Consider the following 21,881-nt stretch of genomic DNA (forward strand, 5'->3'; position numbering starts at 1 on the left):
TTAAACGGATTTTCGTTTGTTTTTATAAAAAAAAATTTCCATATTTTAGTCAACATTTTGTACTTTGTAAATATATTAAGAATAGACACATGTAAAAAAATAAAAATAATAACTAAATATGAAAAGAAAAATTATTAAAAGCAAACAAAAATCTGAACAAAAATGTGCACAGATTTTTATTCAAATTTTCATCTGTTCGTAATGAATTTTTATGATATTTTAGTCAATTTATTTTTTAATTTTTTTTAGATGCATTTAGGTTAGGTGTAACTATTAAGTATAAAACATTGACGAAAATATTTATAAACAAAAATGATAATTCAAAAAAAAAATTTTAAAAAATCAAATCGAATATAATTTTTAATTTTCTCATAAAAATCAAAAGAAGTTAATTTTTTTTAGACTAAATTTTTAATTTAATAAAAAAATTATTTTTACCACAAAAAGAAGTTAATTATTTTTAGACTAAATTTTTAATTTAATAAAAAAATTATTTAAACAGTAGACTGTAGTTCATCCTAAAAATCAATATATAGATGAAACAAATGGTGGAGATTTACATCAAACTTGCTGAACTAGAAACAAAGAGAGGTTAGTCATATAGTTCCGAAATTATTTTCACTTCTTCTTTCTTTTTCTTTTTTTTCCATTTCATTGTTGTCTTGTTTAATTCTGGTATTAGAATCTCGGTTATTTTTCTGTGATTGATTCCCGCTATTAGTAACAACTTATGTTAGAGTTTTGTTTAGAATTATTAATGAGATCATGTCAACAAGATCCAAACAAAAAAGTTACTCTGCCAAGAGAAATTCGCAGTGTTCGACAGCTTGAACTTGTAAGTATTCCACTATGATTAGGACTATGAGCATCATTATTTTGTTTCTACAATGACCGCTGACCATTGGTTATTACTTTAATAGCATTCTCATCATGAAAAATGGTATTGAGGTGGAATTGTTTTGATGATGCCATATGCCAGAAATCATAACTTAGATATTATCAAAATTTCTATTGAATTTTTTTAACAATCAGGATACCAAGATACTCGAGAAAACCACACCAACGTGGTGGTTGATACATAATCCAGCTATCAGGCTTTGTGTAACCAAACTTTTTTTTTTTTTGAAAAACAAAATTTTAAACCGTAAGTTTATAGTTAGCTATCTAATGCAGTTCTTCCTTCCAGGCTTTAGATAGTGACACAAAATGCGTCAGTGGCAGGGTTTACAGAGGATGCTCTTTTCTAATTGGCACTCTTGAGTAACCTAATGTGTAGAGTCTCACATAACTTAGTCAAATTGTTAATCAGATTCATGGGCATGCAAACGTTTTCCACTCTCTTGATATAAACTTTTATAAGAGCTGTTATAATGCTTCATAGTCTTAGGCTATTCAATATGGTCTATTTGATTGGTTAAAGTTTCTTTTGAAATATATATATATATATATATATATATATATATATTTACTTGTGATTCATTCTAGAGACATGTGAGATTTTGTTGGACCTTCATTTAGTTCTATTCCGTTCATAATACATGTGAAAAATTAGTCTATTATAAATTTATGAGGAAATAAAGTTAGACGTTTAAGTATATACTAAAATTCTAATAAGCCAATATTTATATACATCATTAAGATATGTTTTTTGTGAGTTTTGAACTTCTTCTTCTTCCTTTTTTTATTTATTTTTGAATTTCTTGATGTCACATATGAGTGTATTTCATTAATGGATCGGGAATGCTATTTGATATATTGACTCAAAATTTCTAGTAAATCAATATATTTGGGAGTTCTGCAGCCTCAACCCTATTTTAGTGTCCTAGCAAAGATGTCTATTCCCCTCTTAGTTTCTAATTACTTATTAAATTATATATATATATATATATACATTACAGCTCTGTTTACTTTTTTTATTATTTTTTTTATTTTTTAACAAACCCTTGTCACATGGTCCTCTCATCAATTTCATAAATCTCTGTTCATAGTCTATCATAATTGGATTGGATAGTGAACAGTTTTGGATTTATCTTTCAGAATACAAATCTTTTCAATTTTGTTTATGGTACTAGTGAATTTATGAATTTGGGAGGTACTTAGATTGACTGTTTCATAAGAGTCTAAAGAACATCTAGATTCATGTAGTTCACTAAACTTGCTAATAATGTTTAGGAAGACGTCTTAATGTAGTTCACTAAGCTTGCTAATAATGTTTAGGAAGACGTCTTAATGTAGTTCACTAAGCTTGCTAATAATGTTCAGAATACAAATCTTTTTCTTTTCCTTGTGTGTGTGTGTGTGTGTGTGTGGTTAATGCGCATTATGTGATGCAGGATCCATCTTACATTGGTTCTTATTGCAATAGTATGTTGCTGGATGATGTAAGTTTGATTTTTAGTTGAACCTTCTTCTTTTAGCAGCAAAATCAAAACATGAATTATTACTTATCAAAAAAAAAAAAAAAAATTTATCCAAACATGAATGTTAAGTTTAAAACAATAAATTCATGTTTCATGTAGCTAATTCTGGAGGACTGCAGTACATATGCATTTAGGCTCCGATTGCTTGAGACATCACAATCTTAGAACTTGAAATTAATGTGAACACGCAGCCCAAATTTGAGGTGAACGCACAGTGCATACTTGTATTTGTACGCAGCTCACAGCATTGTATCTGATTTGGTTTGCACACAACTCATACATTTCATTTGCACGCAGCTTATTCATTTTATTCTGAAACTGAATACATGTGTTCATTATGAATGTAGGTGTCTTCCCGTGTTACACAAGGATATGGCTCCATCGTTGCGAGGGAGTGGTACACAAAGCTCCCGGAGGCCGTTCGTGATTGGGTTGACCAGGCAGGGTTCGGACCCTTTTGCATAAGGATATCTCACTATCCTGCTAGCAAGACATTGATGGGGGCTCTTGTAGAGAGATGGTGGGACACCACCAACTCCTTCCATTTCTCAGCCACCGGAGACATGACTATGACCCCGTTCGATTTTGCCATACTGACAGGCCTTGACATGGGAGGCTGGCCGATCCCTTATGATGAGGATATGGGCGAGTGGGAGGCCGCCTGGATCTATCTGTTGGGAGCTCACCCACCGGTGGACAAATCCTCAGGCAGGGTCCGGTACACCTGGTTTTCTACACATTTCAGAGAGATGGTGCCCGAGACTCCCGAGGAGGTAGAGCAGTATACTCGAGGGTTTTTGATGTTCCTCTTCAGGACCACTCTATTCTCCGATAGGGGGAACACTGTCGGGCTTTATCTGCTAAGTGCTCTGGTAGACCTCTCACGGGTCAGCCAGTATGATTGGGGTGGCGCCAGCTTAGCTACCTTTTACTGCTTCATGAACGCGACCTCTCGCGGACGGGGGAACATAGTCGGTGGCTACTGGAGAGCCTGGGAGGTATTTTCTACCCTCTTGATTTATATTTGTTTTTCATTATTTGTACATTGTACATACGGCACACTTCACATTCTGTACTTTGCACTCTGCTCTCAACATTCTGCATTCTCTGTACATTCTGCACTCAGCATTCTGTATTCTGATGGCTATTGCCCTATTTTCCACAGCTATGAGTTTTCGCATACTTCTCTACACTAGCCCCGGAGCTTGAGGTGGAGGTGCCTCTTATGATCCCTTACTCGCTCGTGTTTGAGGGCCAGTATTGGCCCAGAGCTCGAGAGACTTTACCCTACCGCGGCTGTTTTTTGACACAGTGCAGCTGACAGAGGTAATTCAGAACTCTCAGTCCTCCGTGTTTTCATCTTTGACTCATCTTGCACATTTACGATTTCTAATTAGCTTATGCATCGGTTATCCGCAGGTCACATTGCAGCCCTGGGCGCCCTTGGATGGAAACACCCGATTTCAGTATGTTGGGGGATGGGCCTCTTCTCGGTACAGGATCCTGTTTGAGGGGCCAGCTGGCAGGGCCTGGTTCCTGGGGGAACGTTTCATGCGCCAGACGATGGGCTACCCTCATCAGGATATCCCCTTAGCACCTCCGGACGATATGCGGCTCACTGGGAGGCTCACTCCCCAAGAGGTCGCTAGTGCCATGTTGGGTACAGACGTATTGCTACATTCAGAGGAGGGGGACTATGCGACCTACCGTCATACATACTTGATGCCCCCGTTGACAGTGTTCGTACTTCCACGAGGAGGTCTACTGGCATGCCATCATCGAGCCGACCCCGGGCTGTAGATGTCCCTTCGACCAGCAGAGCCGGCACATCGAGAGATGGGGCTAGACTGGTTCCCCCTATCCCCCCGACTTATCATCATGCCGAATGGCCAAACATTCCGACTGAGTTGACGGGTTGGCGATACGGGACTTCCTACCCGATTCCAATAGAGCCTCCTATGCCTGATCACCGATACGTCAGTGATCCTGACTCACCATCGGTATGCTCCACTGCTTTTCATTTATCACTCAAATATTTAGGCACTCATTTATTCATTGATGATTTGAGCTTGTATCTGCAACCACCCAGAGAGTACATGAAGGGGATGCTCAGATTGGTGGCCTCACTTGAGGGCATGGTCTTGCAGAGGGAGGCACAGTTGCCTATCCTCGGTGTCCCGGTACTCTTTCGTTTTCTTGCATTTATCATACTTTTGATGACATGCTGAACTTGAACATTTCACTGCATTGATTGACTGTATGTGTAGAGCACATTTGACACACACACCACATTCATGTACTATATCTGCATACATCCACTCTATGTAGCTTTCTTGTCTGTGCATCTGATATACATATTTTGGCTGATGTATTTGAATTGCACTCTTTCTTTTTAGATGCCTCCGCTATATACTGAGCCACAGGTCGGGTCATCTAGGCCTTCCCGGGGAGTTGGGAGGGGGGGTTCGACTCGCGGCCGAGGCAGACGCAGAGCACCTGTTGTAGAAGAGGAGTCCAGTGAGGAGGAGGAGCCTGCGCATCCCCAGTCAGAGACATCCGCTGACAGAGAGGGTGGCTCTGGTTCCGATTCCGGTAGTAGAGATGAGACCGAGGAGGGTTCCGAGGATGACAGCCCCAATTCAGATGATGATGATGGTGCAGAGGCTGTTCCGCAGAAGAGGACGAAGGGGGCTTCTTATTCTTGCAGTTGATAGCACTGATGCAGTTGTTCCCTGCTTTATTTGCCTTTTTTACTAGTAGTTGTAGTATATTGTACATTATTAGGCAGTTTTATTTTCTGTAAAACTTGTACCCGTGTTGTAAAATGTTGTAACAAAGGAAGCATGATTGAATGAAACAGCTTTTTGAAAAAAGTGTTGTATTTTATGTTCTTAGCATTGCATCGCATCATTTTGCACAAAAATGAGATTGAATGGAATTGTGCATCGAAAATTGCCGAGTCAGGTAGTGAACCGACACAACAAACTAAACAAGTTAACAACTTAACTTACTAAGAAACAACGAAACCTTAGCAAGTCTACAACTCAATAAGCAAGACACAACAATGTTGATTAAACTTACAACTGGATAAGTAAGACACAACAATGTTGATCAAACAAAGAGTAACAACTCGATACACAAAACTCGCCAACTCGACAAAACTAACAACTCCATAAACAAAACAGCGACTCGATAACCAAAACGACAACTCGATAAACAAAACATCAACTCGATAAGCAAGACTTAACAGCAACTCGATAAACAAAATGTATTTCGGACGATCGGAGTGACGGAACGCATCCGAAATAGAGGAAAACTCGCACCTTCAACACTCCCGATGCATGGAAATGCTAGGAACTTTCTTCTAGAGGCTAGGACAAGACCAAAGCCCCTCTTTCCTCCATGGCTGACCACCTAAGGGAGCTGGCCGACCAGTTTTTTCAATGAAGACCAAAGGGGTGGTCGGCCTACAAGAAAAGGTGGTCGGCCGACCACCTGGCTTGGCAACCACCAGTTTGTTGACACGTGTCCCCCGAACAGTGCCTTATCCTCTATAAAAGTCCCAGCTTCGGGGTTCATTCATTTTATCTCAGTTTTGCATCAAAATGGAGGCATTCCTCATCCAAAATCTTACAGCTTGGATTGCTTCTCTGGATGGCTCGGAAAAGTTAAACTTCCGGGGCTTCGGCTTGAATGCACTATTCACGCTGGGCCGTACTCCGCTGCATCTTCCTTTCCTTTATGCCGCGGCAAGGTTCTAGAATCCGGTAACACACATTTTTAGCTTTAGCGGGCAAGAAATGTGTCCTACTTTCGAAGATTTCCAAGCTTTGATGGAATCCGAGCGCAATGAGGAAATCTTGCCTCAACTCCGATTTGGCCACATTCAAGCCCTAGTACGAATGTGCGGCCTCACTTTGCATGATGCTCGATCATTGGTTCACGACGGGGAGCTAGACATCCCAAGCTTGGTTCGCTGGTTTTCTGATGCTGGTGACCGCGGCGACCATCATTGGCAGGGCTATCGGCGACACGCGCTTTGCCTATGCTTGCTATCTCATTTCTTGCTTGCCCCAGGTTCTGGTGGATTCAGTGTCCGGTTGATCGAGGTTGCCCAAGGTTTGAAGGAGGGCAAGAGCTGCATCGCCATGACATTGGCTGAGACATTGATGGGCTTAGATGCTTTTCATCACCGGGAAACGGCTAGGCTTGCTGGGAGCCCACTACTATTACAGGTAATGTTTCCCACCTAACCTCATATATGTATTGCTCACATCACTCGGCCCTCAGGCTCAGTTTTTCTCACAAAACCCTTTTCTTTCTTTTCTCTCATCGTACATCTCTCTATTCTTTATTCTCTCATTTTTCATCCCTCCCGAGGTGTGGTTGATAGACAAGTTACAGATTGTGGAGTCTTGCCCAGCATACTCAGCTCACGGCTACTTTTTTCGACAACGCCTGGTCGACGCCCTGGATGAGGGGTGGTGGTACAAGTAGATGTGCAGTTTGTTTGCAAACCGCATCGCTTGGCGCTGCCCTTGGCTCAATCTGCCAGCAATGAGTTACAACATGACCCGTCAACCTGGGATTCAATTGATTGGCATGACACACTGTGCCTTCTATTTTCCGTTCCGGTTCCGGCGCCAGTTCGGACATGATTAGACTTGCCCGCCAGAGGGGATAGAGTACCCTGCTGCATTCCTAGTCCAAGGCGCACAGCTTGCTAGGTATGCTACAGCATGGAGGACCAGAGAGCTCCTAGCCCCCGCTCTCACTTTTAGTTGCACTTTGTCTGATGAGTGCTTGGATTGGCTCAATGAAAAGGCACAAGAAGGGCCCACTTTGGCATCAGAGGCTTCGACCAGCTCTGGGAGGGGGCGCAGGAACACCTAACTTATCTATGCCCCGGATTTATTACTTTATTAGTACTTTCAATTTTTCTTTATGAATGTAATAAAAAATAACTTCAATTTGTATGCAAGAGCAGGAAGACTCTGTATTTGAAATCAATGAAATTGAAGGTTGTGGGTACTGAAAATTTTTCGCTCTGGTCCAAAAATGGTCTAAGTTGTAAAAAGATTAATTTTGAACAAAGTCAACTTTTATTAAAACTTTTCAAAACCATTTTCGATATGGATCAGAACTAGACACGCCTGAAATCCGTCATTGAGATGCACAACCTCAGATCCTAGCAACTGGAAAGTTGCCCCTAGTCTGAATAGTACCGCGGCACTGCACAGCAACGGAAAGTTGCCCCTAGTCTGAAAAGCACTGCACCAGAGATCATAACCGAACTCTTGAATACTGAATAGACAAAGATGGCCAAGATGATCAAATGGGCAAAGTTGATCGGGGAAAAGTTTATGGTTGAACTTCAGGATGAAGTTGCCTACGTATCCCAAAGATGGAAATCAAGCCTTACATAGTTCAGGCCTAGGTTCACTCGAGTATTTTCACTCTCCTTATATGCTCTAACTTTTTTCAAGACCGCCATTTGCGGGTTTTCAACCTTGCGAGCTCAGTTTTTATAATTTCAAAAAATTTTTGTGCTCTGACTTTTGCCTAGGTCGCCCTTTCGGGTTTTCGGCCTAGTGAGCCACTCAGGGGTAATATTTCTTCAACTTATCCATATTGATCGGTTGTGAGAACTCTAGGCCATCTAGGTCCATCAGAACGATAGCTCCACCCGACCAGATGGACTTGATGATATAAGGACCAGTCCAATTGGGTCTAAACTTGCCCCTAGGGTCCTGGATGGGAGCTCGGTTGTCTTTGAGCACCAAATCTCTTTCTTTCAAATTCCTGGACTTAACTTTCTTGTTGAAAGCCCTGGCAATTCTGCGCTGATAACCTTGAACATGGTACAGTGCTTTCAGTCTTCTCTCATCAAAGAGTATGAGTTCTTCAAATTTGCTCTGCTGCCAATCTGCTTCGGCTATTTGACACTCGGCCAACACTCGTAAAGACAGAACCTCAATCTCGATAGGTAGAATGGCCTCCATCCCATAAACTAATGAATACGGAGTCGCCCTAGTAGAAGTTCTAATTGAAGTCTGGTAACCCCACAGAGCAAACGGCAGCTTATCTGGCCAATCCCGATAGGTTTCCACCATCTTCTGCAGTATGTGCTTGATGTTCTTGTTGGCGGCCTCAACCGCTCTATTGGTTTGTGGCCGGTATATGGATGCCTTATGAAAAGCCACGTTGTATTTCTCCAACAAGTCAATCACTTCCTTCTTGAAGTGGGAACCATTAGCTGAAATGACCTCATTTAGGATCCCAAAACGACAGATGATGTTTCTGATAAACTTTGCAACGTGCGACGCCTTCAACACCGCATAAGATTGGGCCTCAACCCACTTCGTGAAATAATCTATCGCAACTAGGATGAACTCATGCCCATTCGACCCCTTTGGAGTGACAGCCCCGATCATATCGATTCCCCAAACTGAAAATGGCCATGGCGAAGTCATATTGTACAGCTTCGACGACGGAATGTTCATGCGGTTCGCGTGGATCTGACACTTGTGGCATCGCCGAACAAAACCGATACAATCCTCCTCCATGGTGGACCAATAATAACCTTGTCTGAGGATCTTTCGCGCTAGCATTACCCCGTTCATATGCGCACCGCATTCCCCTCTATAGATGGCCTCCATCAGGCATTTTGATTCTTCAGCTTCAACGCACAGTTTATGCATTCCCAGATGACCTCTCTTATACAATTTACCTCCGCAGATAATGAACTGAACGGCCATTCTTCTGATTGCCCTTTTATCCTTGGCATTTACCCCTAGTGGATATGCTTCCTTCTCCAAGAAATTCCAAATATCGTAATACCAGGGGTTCTCATCTTGAACCTCATCTATAGCGGCAATCGACTCGTAAGCCGGCACAAATTTCTGGTTGATAATGACCGGACACATCCGGACTCCAAACGGGATGTCTATCATGGAAGATAGAGTTGCTAGTGAATCTGTGAACCTATTGTTTTCTCTTAGTAGGTGAGTGAAGTTTAGCTTCTCAAACCAAGGAATCAGTAGGTCTAAGGTTTGGTGGTACATTATCATCTTTTCCTCTTTGACCTTCCAATCCCCCTTAGCTTGGGATACAACAAGGTTCAAGTCCCCAATGACGTCCAACCGTCTTGTCCCTAGTTCCAGGGCCGCTTCTAAACCAGCAATGCATGCTTCGTACTCTGCTTTATTGTTCGAGACTTTGAATCGGAGTTTAAATGCTAAAAGGATACGGGAGTTGTCAGGTGCTATCAGCAACACCCCTATCCCATACCCATATTGGTTTGACGCTCCGTCAAAGTACATCATCCAAAACTCATCTTCGATATGCAAAATGGCCTCATCTGGGAATAAGTACTCAACTACTTCACCTCCTTCAATTGGATGATCGCCTAAGAACTCTGCTACCGCTCTTCCCTTGACTGACTTGCGTGTCACATACTTCAGATCGAATTCGGAAAGCAACAGCAACCAACGAGCTAGCCTACCCGTAAGTGTCGATTTCTCGAAAAGATATTTGATGGGATCTAGTCGTGAAACCAACATTACGAAGTAAGCTAACAGGTAGTGCCGCAGCTTCCTGGTAGCCCATACCAAAGCTAGGCAAGCCTTCTCCAATGGTGTGTAGCGAGTCTCATACTCTAGCATCTTCTTGCTTAGGTAGTAGATGGCTCTCTCCACTTTGTCCTCTGATTCTTGCGCGAGAATACAACCCATTGTAGTCTCAGTTACTGAAAGATACAAAATCAACGGCTTCCCCGACTCAGGCGGTGACAGCACAGGTGGGTTCTGTAAGTATTCCTTGATTTGTTCAAAAGCAACTTGGCATCGGCCGTCCCATTGGAACTTCTTTCTTTTCTTCAGGAGGCCAAAAAGTGGTTCACAAGTCAAGGTTAATTTTGAGATAAACCGTCTTATGAATTGCACTTTACCCAGAAAGCCTCGCACCTCCTTTTCAGTCCTTGGTGGTGGCATTTCTAAGATGGCCTTGATTTTGGAAGGGTCGACTTCGATACCTCTCTATGTGATCAGAAACCCCAACATTTTCCCTACTGTAACCCCAAACGTACATTTCTGAGGATTCAGCCGCAACCGAAATTCTCTGATCCTTTGAAAGAACTTTTGCAAGGTGGTGTAGTGGCTCTCTCTTTCTTTGGACTTGACAATCATGTCGTCCACATACACCTCAACCTCTTTGTGGATCATGTCGTGCAATATTATGGTTGCGGCCCGTTAATATGTAGCTCCAGCGTTCTTCAGCCCAAATGGCATTACCATGTAGCAATAAGTCCCCCACGGGGTGGTGAATGCAGTCTTTTCTCGGTCTTCAAGTGCCATCACTATCTGATTATAGCCTGAGAAGCCATCCATGAACGAAAGCAAAGCATGCCCCGTTGTGAAGTCCACTAACTCGTCAATATGCGGCAAGGGAAAGTTGTCCTTCGAACTAGCTCTGTTCAAATCCCTGAAATCCAAGCACACCCGGATCCTGCCATCCTTCTTCGGCACCGGAACTATGTTGGCTAACCAAGTCGGGTATTCGAATACCAGTAGGAACCCTGCGTCAATTTACTTAGTGACCTCTTCCTTAATCTTGAGAGCCCAGTCCGGGCGGATCCTTCTGAGTTTTTGTTTAACGGGTCAGGCCTCGGGGTCAAGAGGGATCCGGTGCTGTACAATCTCAGGATCGATTCCAGGCATGTCTTCGTAGGACCACGTGAAAACATCTTTGAAATCTTTTAATAAAACGACTAAGCGTTCGTGTTCCTCCGAAGACAACGTGGACCCGATCTGGACCAGCCACGGGTCCTCCTCAGTACCAATATTCACAGTAATGATTTCATCCATTAAGGGTTTAACAAATCTTTCCTGCTCTTGTTCAATTAAGCGTTACAAAATCGGAGGAATTTCTTCCTCGTCGTTTTCATCAAAATTTTGAAAGTCTAAGTTAATGCAATAAATCAAGGGCATAGAAAAGTACTCAGAAACCACACCTACATCATTCTCGTTAAGCACATCCAAATCGTCCGATTCTTCAGTTATAACAGACTCAAAAGAGAAAGAAAAAGACGACCTGGACAGGACTGTGGTATCCGGGTTATCACTCCCTGGAATACCGGACTCATACTCAGTCGAGCTGGAACCTGATTCCGACTCAACAAATTCGGTGGAATCAGATTCTGGCTCACTACCTGACCCGGTGCTGCTTGACAAAAATCCCTCTTCATACTGCCACATGAGAGAGGGTGCGATAGATGCATCCAAAATGTTTGCTGGTAGGCCCGCAGCCGTTTCATTCCCGATCACGTATACCGAGAAGTTATCTCCCAAGCACTTCTGTTTGATCGGAGGATCTGAAAGTAGACACGCCAGTGCTACCCCCATTTCACTTTCGGCGTCCTCAGACTCCACTTTCTTGCTCTGCCCAGCCTCAGCCAATGGGTCTGTCTGCTCCTCGACAACATCATCCCCGAATAAATGCAGGTCGAAGAAGATCTCAAACCCGGGCACGCGCTTCCTCTCCGCGTTCAACCATGGTTCCGGGAAGCCACAAAATGGAAAGTCCTCCCCCTCCCGGACAAAGCGTCCGTTTAGGGTACCCTGGATAGGTCAGTGCATTAACTCAAAAGGCTTCCCTGCCCTCTTTGCTTTGGCTCTCCCGGCCATCTCCTTGCCTTTTCTCACCCAATCCTCTTTGGTGGGCAGATAACCCAAGCCAAAGGTGTGTGGGTTGTGTGGAACTTCGGCTAACGCTACAACGCCCTTCCGGCCGCTCTTTCCCAATCTCATCCCGGGGATATGTTGAAGCTTGTTCATGAGGGATACTGATTGTGCGCTAACATACTCCCCCTCATTAACAGCTAAGATGTTCTGCACGACCCGGGCCTCAACCAAAGTGAAACCGGATAAGAACACATCCTCCATACCGTGCTCAATTTCCAGGACTGGTGTAGACACTTCTGGCGGTGGATGGATCGATGAATTCCCAAAAACAATGGCTACTCCATTCCCATGGGGGTATTTCACCATCTGATGTAAGGTGGACGAAACTGCCTTCACTTGGTGCAACCACTGCCGCCCCAAAAGTAGATTGAAGGTCGCAGGAACTTCTAAGACGTGAAAGTCTACCTCATGCTGTCCCGGCCCAACCTTGGGCTGAATTTTCACTGTCCCCATTACTTCTCTGCTAGTGTTATCATATGCCCGAATCACCTGGGCTGTCGGCACAAAGTCCGCGGTCTTTAAACCTATTGCATATGCAGTCCTTGCCGGGCAAACATTGATGGCGGATCTTGTGTCGACAAACAACACGGGTATCCATTTGTTTCTGCACTCCACAGAGATGTAGAGTGGCTTGTTGTGGTTCACACCCTCAGGTGGTAATTCTTTGTTGGAGAAAGTCAACATCGGGGTAGCCCCTCCCAGAAAAACTAAGCCCACCAGTTGTTCTGGCGTGGTGTCTATTGAGAGCTTGGCCCTGTCCATGGCCGATAAGACAGCTTGTCGATGCACTCGCGATGCCATAAGCAGTCCCCAGATGGAGATGTTTGCTTGTATCTTTTTCAACTATTTCAATACAGCCTCTTCTTCGAGTTGCATTTCTTTCTGTTTCTCAGCCTCCTTATCCTTCCCAGCGCCTCTGGTTGATCTAGGTGCGGGGGCTTAAAGTACCGCCTGCTTCTATTCATATGATCGACTTCGTCGATGTACCAAGTATCGTCTGGCTGGTTGCTCCCCCAATCCTCATCTGTGTGGGCAAGACATAGATCATCGTCCTCCCACCACATTCCATCAGCAGCCAACAGACACCTATCCAGCTCCGGTTCAATTGTACTCACAGTATTTTCCGTCCACATGCTCGCAGCATTCTCTATCGTTGTGCACGCAGCATTTTCAATCCCCTCAGGGGCCTTGGCTTTTCTGATTCCCTCAAACTCTTTGACTCCTTTTTGTTCCAACTGCATCAGTACAGCTGGCTGCTCGACACTTCCCGCATTCACAATGCCCAAGTCCTGAGCGAAATTCTTAGCACCGGCGCTCTCCAGCAATGCATTCTGGTCTCCGACCCTTCCAGCCACAAATGATGTTCTTGCCCCTGCCGGGCCCCATTCCAACTGAGTTTCGTCGACAACATCTGGTAGGTCATCAAGCCACCCGGTGACCTCTGCTGACTCCTCAAAATCTAACCAGTTGACTACCATGCCCTCTGGATCTTGTTCGTCGAAAAATTGGAGGTTAGCAAAGTCCTCTTCCACAGCTACCACGTCATCTATCCTCTGACCAAATTCATCCCCCTGTATCACACAAAGCTCTGCCCCTACCGGCAATTCCACATTTGGCCCAACCTGGCCTACTGATAGAATGTAGTCACTCGGGCTATATTCCTCCTCAGCAAAACTCCCAAATTCCTCAGATTCTGACTCAACAATCCCATTCTCCCCTGAAATCTCTCCTATTTTGTCTTCGACAGTCACCACCATTGGTCCAGGTTGGGTTCTGGAGATGTCCAACATGCACAAGTCAGTGCAGTCAAGAAGGAGCACCTCCAGCTTGGGTAGGTGGGACGGGGTGATACATATGCTAGGATCGTAAGACACGACCCCAGTCTGGATAAAGTTGATATGTTTGGGGGTGGAGCTTGGTTGTGTGGTGGGAGAGGGTTTGTTGTTACATTGGATTTTTCTGGAGGCATGATCACCTGCTTGTCAACTAGATCCTGAATCTTGTGACGCAATCTAAAACATTGGTCAGTGTCGTGACCATATTGTTGGTGATATGCTCAGTATTTTGCTGGGTTATGAGAGGGAGGGAGTGGATTTGGCAATGGCCTCGGCTCCAGGGGCTTTAAGTGCCCTTTCCTGATTAATACCCCTAGAGCCTTGGACAGGGGCATATATAATGGGGTGAAGGTTTTTGGCCTCGAGGTTGGTATTTGGTGGTTTGTGTGTTGCTTCTGGATGCGCCGGAGAAAGATGTAGCTGCCATGGGTCTGGGAGGGGGAATGGTGGTGACCATGCTTACTTCTGAAGCTCTAGCATTTACGGCATTACTGGTGCCTGTATTGTTGTTGCGGTTGAAGGTTCTTCTGGGTTGCTCTCTATCTTGGTCAATCAGACCTTGTTTCATAGCATCCTCAATTTGCACCCCCATCTCGTGCAAATCTGAAAAGGTAGGGAAAGGGAGCACAATCATTTTCTACATCAGTTTGGGTTGGAGACTGCGCACAATCATCCGAATTTGATCTTTATCAGTAGGCCTTAAGGCCATCATTGAGGCCTTGGCCCTCCACCGGGCTATAAAATCCGAAAAGCTCTCTTTAGGCTCCTTCCTTGTTGTCTCAAGATCACGGGTCGTAATCTCGATTTGAGTATTATAGGAGTATTGTGCAATGAAAGCCTCGGCCATCTCATCCCAGTTCCACTTAACATCGTCTTCTAATTTTGCGTACCAGATAGCGGCCACACCCGACAGGGTTCGGCCGAATAATAAAAGCTTTTGCGGTCTGGTGAGGCCCATCGGCCGTAGTATATCTGAGAGCAACTGGAGATGCACCATGGGATCCCCGGATCCGTAAAAGCGGTCGATTTGTGGCATTTTGAACCTATTTGGTAACGTCACAGCCACGTCGGTATACCCGTCTTCAATGTCCAGGATAGACTTCACCCCTTGGGATTTCTTGAACAACTTTTCGAGCTTGCTCAACTTTAATGCTGTAGGGTCCACTTCGAACTCGAAGGGAGAGTCCGATTGATTGATAGGCGTAGGTGCCTTGGACAATTGAGGTAGAATCGGGGGCGGAGCCAGCCCTGTCGGAATGTCCGTCTCTCCCTGGACATCTGGTACCTCCGCGAGGGGCGGAACTCCTGGTAGGGGAGGAGCTTGGTGCGAAGCAGATGCTCCGGTTTGCTGTTGTAGCCGGGTAATTAACTCTGCCTGTTGGGCCATGACAACGGCCTGCTGTTTGGAAAATTCTGCTTGACAGACAGCGTCCTCCTGCATGGCTTTCATGCTCTCTTGGAGTTGACGCATCATTGCCTCCATCCCTGACGTGTTCTGCTAATCCATTTGACTGACTGGTATAACTATCTCTATGGCAACAATTGAGACCTCAGCTCGACTGTCCACTGACGGGGTAGACCACTGCTCTGGTAACCTCTGCTCAGATACACTGCGTTTTCTCGGCCTCCGTCTGATAACCAGGGGTAAAGAGTATAACACTGTTTGTCCGTCAACCAGATCCTCAAATCGATTAAGTCGATGACCTCTAGTCCAGTGTGCTTGGGGAATATCTGCTTGGTCTGAAGCAATTGTGCTAAACTACCCCTAGCAGAAAGACAAATAAAGCAATGATAAGGAAATAAACAACCAAACAAACGGACAGCATAACGGCTTAAAATAAATACACAACACACAGTTGGGCATCACAACACACAGTTGATAAGCTGAAAATACTGTTCTCCAACACTGATCATTATCCCCAAATCGCTGTCCCCAAAAATTGAATCTGATACCCGCAAATAACTAATTCCCAAAATACTGAACTGGTACCCGCAGGCCTGATACCCAAACTTCCAAACTGATACATGCATTCCTGTAGAGACGCACTCTAAAGCACATAACAAAAAAGTGAGAGCCAAAACACCCCTATGTTGGGGTAGGGTTTCCCTGTCCTATTTTGTCAGGAACTAAGATTTCACTATGCACGCAGTGGTTTCAAACAACCTATAATCGGGTAAGTAACCTGTTCTAGCTTTGGAATGGTCACTATGGATTTCGATATGCACTAGGTCAAATGGTCAAAAAGGGTGCCCCGGTAAAACCGAGATTTGTGTTCCCGTCGTGGCAGAGCCCGCAACCGGTCAGCCTTATGGCACGCTTCTCGAAGTGAGCCTCCGGCAAACCGTTCAGGAATAGCATACGGCAAACACGGTGTCCTAGGCGCACCAATGCACATGCAATGCAAAGAAACACATAAGTGTAATCAAAACAAGATATCATGAGTTCGAGTCAAGTTCTCTAACATCCCCAGCAGAGTCGCCAGAAACTGTAGACGTCCCCGAAAGTCCCGGGAGGGAAATCCCCCCCGTTTTGTTCATTAGGCTCACTACAGCTCAAGACTCAATGTCATGGTCCTGTATCTAATCTCGCAGAGTGAAATGCAAGACCGATGAATCATCAAAGAGTCCAAATCTGACAAATCATTTTTTAAAACAGATTTTTTGAAAGAAGTGCCAAGCATGGATTGCTTTGCCAGATACAGAGTCGCCACCTAAATGTTTTGTTTGGGAAAATTTAGGAAATCCTGACTCATTGCCTAAGGCCACATGTCCGTCATCACCAAAGTTACCTCGCTCGGAAACTTGGGTACGATTGGGGAAGGTCACTTCGTGAGCACCCCCGCTCGCCCGATCAAAGATCGGCTTCTATTAACCATGATATCAAGTTTTGAAAATATTATGTGCTCTTATTCCGATTATTAGCCTAGATTTACTATGTGATGCGCACAGCATACAAGTATAGACTGGATCGCCTGAATTGGAACAAAACATTTCATATTTATTTTTTAAAGCGGTTTGCTACTCACAAGTAGGCTTAAAATGCAGATTTTGCCACCCTCGGATGGGCTTAGAAAACATGGTTTTGCCACTATCTAGTGGGCTTAAAACTCACAGTCAATGCATTATTCCAATTCAGATAATCCAACCTTCACCCACAAGCATTCGGGCAGATATATCACATAAGTAATTAGCCTCATGGTAAGCATGCTATCATGGTAATCACTCACACACATGCAAGGATGCTAAAGCATAAATACTTACCGAGTACTCCAAGCCAAAACAGAAGCTATGTTAGAAATCCATGCATGATCCTAACTATACAGAAATGCCTAATGCAATACATGCAAAAATGCAACTACAATAGGCTCGGCTATTTTAAACATGGCATATGAAATGCAACGGATAACATGTATTCAACTCGGAATTGAAGTACAATGCTGTTAGCATGATGCGCCGAGCCTGGTGCATGCAATACAGATGAATGATGCAAACATGCAAGCATAAGTATGCTAATTGAAACATGCCCTAATCTAACCATCAGAAGCTGGTAAATAAAAGAGAGAAAGACGTGGGGTTGGAAGATAAGCATCACACTTACGCACACTTATTACAACATTGCCCTCGCTCAGAGGGTCCGAATAAATAATACAATCCAAATAAATAATTACAGTCCGAATGAATGATTAAATATTACAAAATCCTAATTAATTAACAAATTAACTAGGAAAGCAAATAAACTAGCATGCAAATTCATGGACCGCCTCAGTTCTGTTCCGAATGATGAAAGATGCATGCTCAAGTTGCCTTGCGCGGAAATCCGTTGTGATGTCCCGATTCGCCTCTGTTTGCAACTAATCCCGGAATGCTGTGCAAGGCTTTAGAAAGTTGCTAATTTTTGATTTGCTGCAACAGAGAGCAAGAAAGGGGCATGGCAAAGTATTTTTACATATGTATGCACACCTCGATCCTCGTGTCACTAATCACGCATCTCGATGCAAGATGGCCGAGGAGTCGAATTGCACGACTCGATGTGAAATGAATGCACATGGAAACACAACAAGACCTAAACTCCATCATGGTTAATCCAGAGTGTCGGCGACCGGGAATTGAGACACGTTTCGTCACTTGGAGTACGGAACATCTCCCGTTTCCCGTGCTTGGGCTAACTCCTATCCCAAACACAATGCAAATGAGATGGCATACACAATGCGACTAACATGTAACCTAGCATACGCAATGCTATGGACTAAGATGGCATACACAATGCACGTGATGCAACATGGCATACACAATGCTCTAACATACAACCTAACATACGCAATGCTATGGACTGAAATGGCATACACAATGCATGATGGACTTACACCAACATGAGTGGACCTTAGCCACACTTACATCAGTGGCCATATGATGGAAATGAGACAACCGAAATACATACAAACATGCACGATGCAAGGGATCGATCCTAAGGCATCAAATGCCACTCTACCAAAGCATGGAAAAGGATGCAATATGGCATACAAACACACAAATTTCAGCTCTGAAACATGATACAAAATGGTCCCGAAACATGCAAACATGGCACACAATGCAAGCTAGGGTGCACTAATGGCAAAAACAACCCCAAATAGACCCTAGGCAGGTTTGAAATAGTGGGGAAATGGCCTAAAATGATGGCTCGAAATGCAACGAAATGGAGCTCATTCAATGGTCGGTAAATGAGGCATACAAGCCCGACTCTCAAGCACACTTAAGGAGTATAAAACATGGAAATGTGGCATTCAAACAAGCTCTGAAATATGATGTATAATGGGCCCAAAACAAGAAAATACCTCAGTATATGCATGTAATAGACCCCGAAACTCAAAGCTAAGCAAGTGTATTGAACCACAAGCATGCAAAACAAACATCATTCGACCATGAGACCAAAAAACAGAGCTAAAGCAGTCCAAATATGCCTAAGATCAGTTTAAGGCGTGGCCAAAAAGTGCTAACATGAAGAGCCAAAACAGCATGCAACATAGGCTAGTAAGCATGGTTTTCACTAAATGTATATGAAGCACAAGAGAGGTCACCAAACCAACTAAAAACAGAGACATGGCATGTCAAATAAACCCCAAAAACCCATGTAAACTCAGTGAACACATACTAGAATGAGGTGCTCCCTTGAGAGGCCAATAAGAGGGTTGTTCAACACATACAAGATAGACATGCAACATGGCAAAACCACCTCTGGAAATCAGTTATGAGGGTCCTAAAACTCACCAAAAAGGCCCTGAAATGGGGTCAATGAAGCATGCAATGAAAGGTCCCTTTGAAAGGCCTTGAAGAGGATTGTTCCACACATGCATGAGGGAGACAAAATATGTCCAAAAGGGCTCCGGACAAAGCTAAGGCAGACCTTAAAACTCACCAAATAGGGCCGAAAATGTGACTTCACAACATGCAAGTAGGGGCTCCTTTGGAAGGCCAATAAAGCTAGTAAAGAGAACAAGGGGTGAGAGGGCCACCCCTCTATGATTTTGAAGCTCAAAGACACATCTAAGCCACTGGATTTCAGTGGCTAAAAGGCCAAACCAAGGCCAATGCAAATGCTCAAATGCATAGCTCAAAACATGAGGAAATGAAGCATGAAAGGGGGTAGATGACCCCCAATAGAAAAATGATCTTAAGAAAACATGTTTATAAGCTCAAAAGAAAAATTTTTCAGTTCATGTCAAAACCCAAAAACGCTTGTAAGCAAGGCTAAGATAGGAAGCAAAATAAGCCTACAAAAAGGGATGGGGCATACAAGAAGGTAGATGACCTCAAACAGAAAAGTATCCTTAATCAAACTTCAAGAGGAGCCCAAAATAAGACACTTTTAAGTTTGAGACGAAACTCATAAATGCTTGCAAATAGGGCTAATTTATGAAGCAAAATAATGCAAAAATGGGAGAAATGATGACTTACCCTTGTAGCACAGTAATGCAGCAAGTTTTGGACCAAGAAGGTGAGCCTTCAACCTCTGAAAAACAGCTCTGGGGTGATTGAATGGATGGTGGAGGTGGTAGGCTATGAGGTGTAGTGTAAATAGCCAAGAATATTAGGGTTTGGAGCTTGAAGAAGAGAGCTATAGAGGGTGGGGTGTATCTATCTTAGCCAAATGTGTCTAACCCTTGCAAATGGAGAGGGAAGGTTTGTTTTATAGAGGGAGAGAGCTAAGGCTTCTTGGAGAAGCCTCAAGAAAGGGTCAAAGCTTCTTAAAGAAGCTTAACCAAAAGGGTCAAGCTTCTCCTTGAAGCTAAGCAAAAGGATCAAATCTTCCTTAAGAAGACAAACAAAAGGCTCAAAATCTCGGAGGAAGGGTCAAGTGCTTCACAGCTGGCACAGTTGTGTTGCACTCAGGAGGGCCAAAAAGGAGATGGTTGGCCGACCAATTCAAGTGGTCGGCCGACCAGGGTTCAAAAGGGTCAAGGTGTAAAGCTGGTCAGCCATACTAGAAAGGTGGCCTCCCAGATGAGTAGAATACAGCTGTATGGTGGGAGACCAGAAAATGTGGCCCAGGAGTGAGAAAAACCAGCTTTCTAGCAAGGTTTAAAAGGGTCAGGAAGAAAAGCTGGTCGGCCTACCCATATTGGTGGCCTCCCAGGTGAGTAAAACACAATAGTGGTATGGGAGACCAGAAATGATGGCCAAAAGTGAGGAAAACCAGCTTTCTGCCAAGACAACCGGCTGGACGAGAGAGAAAATGGTTTCCAAAAGAATTGCTGGTCTCCCACCATACTACCACCCTCCTAACAATGAAAATAGGGTCCATACCAAAAATGAACCCTAACCGATGCAAAACGAAGGTTCGGGGGCCAAAACACGCGGCCTGGGGCCCCGAAAACAGGCTGTTAGGTACTAGAAGTGGCGTGCGACCACGAAAGTGGTCTCTCAGGCCACAGCGTCCCTCAAAAGAGAGGAAACAAGGTGTGTGCCAAAAATCGGAGCAAACGGAGGTAGTTAAGCGGTCCCGAACCAAGGCACACGGCCGATGGCTCTGAAAATCGAAAACCGGTCTCCAAATGGGAAAAATGGCCTACGACCACGAAACGTAGCCTACGGCTACTGAGAGATGGTCTACGAGACCTCTCCCTCCCTTCGGGAAGAGAAAACAGAGAAAACAGGACCTGGTTCGCAAACCGAGGCAAAGCACAAAAGAGCCCCGAAGTCCGGAGACCAGGCTCGCAGCCGAGACTCTGAAACCTCAGAACGAGCACAATATGCATCATCATCGAGCGCTCGATTGGTGACGTCTGAGTCTTAAGGTCGGTCAAAAATGGGGTGTCTACAAGAGATTATTGTATAAAAAATTTCATAACGAAGAGATCAATTTCTTAGTTAGATAATTGATTATGTTATAGCGGAATTCCCCAAGGTGACATACTTCTTGGTAAAGTATAGTAAATTTAATATAACAATTTTTATAAAAGAATATATGTTTGAAGAATTAGGAAGTATTGGAAACACGCATAGGACACCCAATTTGGGAACTAGTTCAAAAAAAGCTATTGGAGGGCCATATAGTTAAACAGCTATGGAAGTGCCTGAAAACAAAAACACCCAACTTGGGAGGGACCATTATAACTAGTAGGAACTTACGGCATATGCATGAGATGCACTGTTTATGTATTAGACAAAAAAAATGATTTTTTTCATACTTAAGCTTCAAAAAAAGGGTTGTTGAAGGGCTAAATTATCGCACAACTACGAATGTGCATGGGAATCAACACAAACACGTTGGAAGGGACCAATATAACTTGTAAGAAGTTAAGTCACATGAATGGGATGTACCATTTGTGAATTTGCCTAAAAAACACTTCTTCTTTTTTTTTCTCCATAATATTAGAAAAATTCCGTTG

General features: G+C 43.9%; 1 protein-coding gene across 2 annotated transcripts; it reads left to right on the forward strand.

The window, feature by feature from the left end:
* Positions 1–493: 493 nt before the first annotated feature.
* Positions 494–5,302, forward strand: LOC114277275 (protein MAIN-LIKE 2). 2 transcript variants are annotated; one of them, XM_082899110.1, is made up of 7 exons: positions 494–835; positions 2,334–2,381; positions 2,768–3,418; positions 3,586–3,746; positions 3,840–4,420; positions 4,510–4,600; positions 4,817–5,302. In XM_082899110.1, exons 1-4 carry the CDS (start codon positions 731–733, stop codon positions 3,589–3,591), a joined length of 810 nt encoding a protein of 269 aa, XP_082755236.1. In that variant the 5' UTR covers positions 494–730; the 3' UTR covers positions 3,592–3,746; positions 3,840–4,420; positions 4,510–4,600; positions 4,817–5,302. The 2 variants fall into 2 exon arrangements, 1 of the variants encoding a protein (XP_082755236.1); XR_014346726.1 differs by lacking the exon at positions 4,510–4,600 and having other exon boundaries at positions 494–2,623; positions 4,817–5,301.
* The last annotated feature ends 16,579 nt before the right edge of the window (positions 5,303–21,881 follow it).

This window comes from Camellia sinensis, chromosome 12, assembly GCF_055761805.1.
Source record: "Camellia sinensis isolate YWXY chromosome 12, ASM5576180v1, whole genome shotgun sequence".
NCBI classification, from domain to species: Eukaryota; Viridiplantae; Streptophyta; class Magnoliopsida; order Ericales; family Theaceae; genus Camellia; species Camellia sinensis.

Excerpts from the sequence above, each read along its gene's own strand:
- LOC114277275 (XM_082899110.1), top strand. The coding sequence starts at position 731 with ATGTTAGAGTTTTGTTTAGAATTATTAATGAGATCATGTCAACAAGAT. Across the intron at positions 836-2,333 it reads GTGTTCGACAGCTTGAACTT|GATCCATCTTACATTGGTTC; the intron begins GTAAGTATTCCA and ends TATGTGATGCAG. Across the intron at positions 2,382-2,767 it reads ATAGTATGTTGCTGGATGAT|GTGTCTTCCCGTGTTACACA; the intron begins GTAAGTTTGATT and ends TTATGAATGTAG.